Consider the following 4,646-nt stretch of genomic DNA (forward strand, 5'->3'; position numbering starts at 1 on the left):
TTGAACTTTTACTTCAGCAAACGAACGAAGACCTCCACTCTGTTGGGCATGTGATTGTTCAAAGAATAGATTCGTCGGCCGATATAGTTCCAGGCTTTTTACTTCAGTCCTTGAGCACGGCAGTTTCACCGTTGAACTTTTACTTCAGCAAACGCGAACGAAGACCTCCACTCTGTTGGGCACGTGAGGGTTCAGAGAATAGATTCGTCGGCCAACGAAACAGAAGACAGATGCCGTCCTCTCTCTCCACTTTTTTGATATAGTTCCAGGCTAAGATGTTGACGGCCGACTGGTCAGTCCTTGAGCACGGCAGTTTCACCGTTGAACCCAGATACACCGGGCATGGGACGTGCATATCTCCTCCTAGAGATACCTCCGGATCGCCAGAGTACCACTTGACACTCGAGTCCGTGGATTTGTCAAGCATGCACGTGGAGTCTACAGCGCACATGACCCACCAGAAGAGCAGGTGTCCAATGTGATCTGCACTGAGCATCATCGCAGCAGCGCAGAATTGCCCTGATCGTTGGCTTCGCTTGTCGTCCATGGGGAGATGTTTTTTCATCGACGCGTGAATGTACGGGTAGTTGGCTCGAGTGCCGCCGGCGAAAAAAACAATGCCATCCTTGTCCGCTCGCTTAACCAACGATTCGAAAGCACTAGGAAAACTCTTGAAGCGCCAGAGTCGTGCGAGTGGTCCTATTACTCGGGCACTATCACACAGGAACCGGACACTTGCATCTGCCCAGAACACATGGTTGGGTTTGAAACCCGCAATGTCCTTATCGAATGTTCCGTGTATGATGAGCGGCTTCCATCGATACTCAGACTTAAATGATACGAACTTCGGAAAAGAAGTAAAATCAAAGCGGGCCACTCGCACGTGGTCGTATCGGCTAAGATCTTTAAGTTCATCTGGCGAAAGACCCATATCCCAATAAATTAGCAGCGTTCCTGGGAAACAGGAGGCTACGGACCTAACCAGATCTCGGCTCTCCGCATAATGGGAACTGTCTGCGGCAGTTGCAACCACGAATGCTGCGCGTGGTTCGTCCTTCTTACAGTACGGCGACATTAGTCGCCTTCTAACCGTCAGAGTAACATCGAGTACTTGGCCTTTTATCGAAGGGCGTTGCCAGTCTGCGTAGTAAAGCTCGGCATCAGGGTCGTTGCACGCAGCGCTTAACCTTTCAGCGTAGAATGAATCGCGAAGCAGGAGTTCTTCTGCCGACAGCTTAAATCGAAGGTCTTTGGGTCTTAGAAGCAACAGCAATAGTGCGGAAAAAGCAGCAGCCAATGTTGCTTGTCTCACATTCATTGTAAAATTGAGTTTAAGTCACAGTGTAGAAAAAGCAATGGCCAATGTCTTACATTCATCGTAAAATTAAGCTTCAGCGGTTCATGTGCTCAAGCCAAGTCGGCATGATCCTCGAAGGTTCTCAGACGAATGTCGTCGTCTAGCGGTCTCCTTGCGGCCAGCAAACGGGCTTCCTGCAATTGAACTCGCAGACCATTCCTCAAAATCTGATTTGGCGGTTACGCAACTCCCACCTTTACACGCACCTCAAGCGTCTGAGCCAAGCTCCGACAGCTTTGAGCCTCCAGTTGCCGGATGAGCGATGTCAACACCGCGAGCCGTTCCTTGCACGTAACCGCCTGTGGTGGCATGTCGAGGGATACATGGTTCACCGCATTGTGCAGCGCGACATCGAGTCTCTTCCGGGGTGGCTCACAAAACGGTGCCTTATCAATTTTGGGCGTAGGGGGAGTTGTGTGAGCGACCGTTGGCGCCTTCAGTCTGTGCACGTCAATGCGGGGCGGATCCACATAGATGTTGGGTTTGATTGGCATCTTGAACTGGCGTACTTCAAGCTTTCGTGGCGTTGCCTGCGGAGTAGGAACATCCCGAAATGACTGCAGACTAGCTCGAGTGCTGGGGGTGGAGATGCGCCGCATGGGAGTGACCGCCAATTTCGGTTTCCAACTCTTTAGTGCAGAAAACGCGTCTTCCTGACGTTGTTTCTTATTAGGAGGACTCAGGCGACCTTCATCTGGCATTTCGTCAGAGAGTTTGTTGCTCGGACCGTCTCCTATCTGTTCGTGAGTTTTAACGCTTCCAAATGAGTTTTCACAAAAGGTAGTATTCGGAGGGGGATTGGCGGCTTCCGTAGGAGGTTCATTCAACTGCTCAATATGCCCCCCCGAGAAATCAAAGGCGTCAACGTAATTCTCCAAGGTGGGGTCGGCACAATCATCTAAATCCACACCTTCGAGGTCACCAAAGTCAACGTTGTCAAGATCCAGGTCCAATAGAATGCCATCCAGAGGAATTTCGTCATCAGCCAATGAGAACGCGAAATCCATTTGTGTACGGATACCGAATGCTTCCGCTTGTTGATCACATTGAGAGACTTGAAGCTCAGCTGGAATTGACCAAAACAGACACTAAGCAGCTAAGCGGGACTGTGGAGAAGGATCTGCAATGCAGTTTTCGTTCTCACGCCAGGGAAGTGATTTCGACAATGACTGATAGGGCCACCGATCTTCTAGACGTGTGGGCATCCTTGGAAAAATCGATTGCGCACTGGGAGAAGTATGTTCAGGCAATCAGCCTGGATGCCCCGAAGGCACTGCGCATAGAGCACTCCAGACTGCAGACAGAGCTCGGCACACTCGATTCGGACATAGAGAATGTGGCGCTGCAGCGGTCTGTGGCTGCAACAGAGGCCCATAGCGCGCTGGCTGACACAGCCCGGGGCATCGAGGACCAGGTGAGACTGTCGTTCATACATTAGAGACCGCAGAATACACGCGAAGCCTGCAGACGATGGATATCGACACACAACTGACGCTACTGGAGTGAGATAGCCAGGAGGATTGACTCAGAACTCTGGAGAGGCCATCTCTAATCCTAGAAGTTGATAAATTACAAGACGAGTTCCGCTGCATGCTGGTAAAACTGTCAACTACGCGTTCGGAGGAGGACTCGGCCGTCATCGAGACCCTCAACGCCAACACCGACAGCCTATTGAGGGGTATTCAGCTACTCAGAAAAGTCTCATAGGTTCTCATCACCAATGCTGATATTGACTGGTGACACACACAGAGGACAAGTGCCGACATGCTGCCTGCGTAAGTGGTGAACCCAATACCCACAACCATTTGTCGACGCAGTACTTGTGGAAATAGTGTGGGCAGGGGAGCTTTCTTAGCACGTCGTCGTCTTCGTAAACTTGAAGGCAAATAGCGCACAGAGGATCCGACTTCAGCAACTTGTCATCCGCTTTCACCTTTCCGAAGGTGACGAGTGGTAACGTGTCGATGAGGTCCACAGGCAAGCCTCGCTTGCGGCTGAAGAGGTCGACCCTGAACCGAACTCGACGGGGAGGGCCGATGCAGTGGAAGAGCAGGACAGCCACAAAAAGCCGGACGAGCGACGCGAGAACCATGACGATGGAGACCTCGATGATGTGGGAGCTGTCGTTGAGGGCTGCTGTGCTCTTAGCATTCACGATCCAGATGAGTCCGAGCAGGAACCAGACTACGCTGATGAAGGACACGAAACGAGTCAGCCGCCACGCACGCGCAGACGTCAACCGCCGTAACTCGAAGACGCTCGTGAGGAGAGGTAGCTGGTGCACGTAGTGGCACGTAAGCAGCCGCAATGAGAAAATGGTTCTGCTGAAGACTTGGCTCAGATGTAAGGTGCAATGCGCTAACAACCACCAGTTTAGGGGTTTTGTGCAGTCGCCTGTTCGATGCCACTCCGTCAGGATATAGGACAAGCAAGGGACGCAGGAGATCGTCACGAAGACAGCGCCGAAGGCAGTGACGACCAAGACAAAACGAATGCCCTCTGCAGGAGACCTCTCCACCAGGTCCACTATTGGGTCCCGATGCAGAGCCACGTCACCGTCAGTACCTTCATGCCGAATTCCTGCTCATCTCACCTAAATAGAAGTCAACGACGAAGTTCACCAGTGGTTGAAAGGGTCCTCTGCTCCGAACGGTCATGTGTGCAGATACCTCCGAGGAGGCTAGTCGATATGCTTATATTTGAGAAAGATGTCACGTAGATCGGTTGACTAGGAGGGCTTCGTTCAAGGCGATGAAAATGGCCTGACTGCAGAGCATAGTTGACACTTTTCGGCGGATCGTGTCCATAGTGATTATACGCGTTCCCGTGGTGGGGGATGCCAGCACCTTTCGCCGTTTTCGTCTCTCCGCCAGCAGAGATCGAGCCTCGACAACACCATCGACACTCACGGCAGTCGGAACGCTAATTTTCGGAGGAAGTTCAGCGAGGAACTCGAGATCTTTGATGAGCTCGAATAGCCAAGTCTCGACTCCCAGACAAACAGTGTTGAAGGCCTGCAGACTGACCTTTCGCAAATCAGCGTCCATAATCTGCAAAAGTGAGGTTCGGCATGTATGGTAATCCAGGAAACTGCACGCCCATGTGCTCTTCGGAGCGGTGGGAGGAGCCGGCTCCCGAGTCCCGTAGAGCGGGAGCATGTCAAGATTCCCTGGCATGACTACGCCCAGTAGCCGCATGGTGGATCTGGTGTAGACATTTGCTTTCTGATTGCACAGGTTCTCCCATCGAACTCTCAGATCGGTAATATCACGTGAGAGATTGCCGTTTC

At 52.0% G+C, this 4,646-nt stretch overlaps 5 protein-coding genes across 8 annotated transcripts; 1 reads left to right on the forward strand and 4 right to left on the reverse strand.

Moving 5' to 3' along the window:
• Positions 1-139: 139 nt before the first annotated feature.
• Positions 140-1,318, reverse strand: KVP18_004809 (uncharacterized protein; the record flags this gene model as incomplete). Its single annotated transcript, XM_067957795.1, has 1 exon — positions 140-1,318. One exon carries the CDS (start codon positions 1,316-1,318, stop codon positions 140-142), a length of 1,179 nt encoding a protein of 392 aa, XP_067811921.1.
• Positions 1,319-1,407: 89 nt separating this feature from the next.
• Positions 1,408-2,364, reverse strand: KVP18_004805 (uncharacterized protein; the record flags this gene model as incomplete). 2 transcript variants are annotated; one of them, XM_067957789.1, is made up of 2 exons in its annotated part: positions 1,408-1,524; positions 1,552-2,364. In XM_067957789.1, the coding sequence occupies 2 exons, from the start codon at positions 2,362-2,364 to the stop codon at positions 1,408-1,410; spliced, it is 930 nt and encodes a 309-aa protein (XP_067811915.1). The 2 variants fall into 2 exon arrangements, with proteins under 2 accessions (XP_067811915.1, XP_067811914.1); XM_067957788.1 differs by lacking the exon at positions 1,408-1,524 and having other exon boundaries at positions 1,537-2,364.
• Positions 2,365-2,522: 158 nt separating this feature from the next.
• Positions 2,523-2,863, forward strand: KVP18_004807 (uncharacterized protein; the record flags this gene model as incomplete). 2 transcript variants are annotated; one of them, XM_067957793.1, is made up of 2 exons in its annotated part: positions 2,523-2,771; positions 2,798-2,863. In XM_067957793.1, the coding sequence occupies 2 exons, from the start codon at positions 2,523-2,525 to the stop codon at positions 2,861-2,863; spliced, it is 315 nt and encodes a 104-aa protein (XP_067811919.1). The 2 variants fall into 2 exon arrangements, with proteins under 2 accessions (XP_067811919.1, XP_067811918.1); XM_067957792.1 differs by lacking the exon at positions 2,798-2,863 and having other exon boundaries at positions 2,523-2,795.
• A 195-nt stretch (positions 2,864-3,058) lies between these two features.
• KVP18_004806 (uncharacterized protein) lies at positions 3,059-4,014 on the reverse strand (the record flags this gene model as incomplete). 2 transcript variants are annotated; one of them, XM_067957791.1, is made up of 3 exons in its annotated part: positions 3,059-3,128; positions 3,157-3,922; positions 3,951-4,014. In XM_067957791.1, the coding sequence occupies 3 exons, from the start codon at positions 4,012-4,014 to the stop codon at positions 3,059-3,061; spliced, it is 900 nt and encodes a 299-aa protein (XP_067811917.1). The 2 variants fall into 2 exon arrangements, with proteins under 2 accessions (XP_067811917.1, XP_067811916.1); XM_067957790.1 differs by lacking the exon at positions 3,951-4,014 and having other exon boundaries at positions 3,072-3,449.
• A 54-nt stretch (positions 4,015-4,068) lies between these two features.
• On the reverse strand, positions 4,069-4,554 carry KVP18_004808 (uncharacterized protein; the record flags this gene model as incomplete). Its single annotated transcript, XM_067957794.1, has 1 exon — positions 4,069-4,554. One exon carries the CDS (start codon positions 4,552-4,554, stop codon positions 4,069-4,071), a length of 486 nt encoding a protein of 161 aa, XP_067811920.1.
• Between the last annotated feature and the right edge of the window lie 92 nt (positions 4,555-4,646).

The sequence above is a fragment of a genome (assembly GCF_019968955.1).
Source record: "MAG: Porospora cf. gigantea A chromosome Unknown PgA_NODE_1866_length_4646_cov_318.437, whole genome shotgun sequence".
NCBI lineage: Eukaryota > Apicomplexa > Conoidasida > Eugregarinorida > Porosporidae > Porospora > Porospora cf. gigantea A.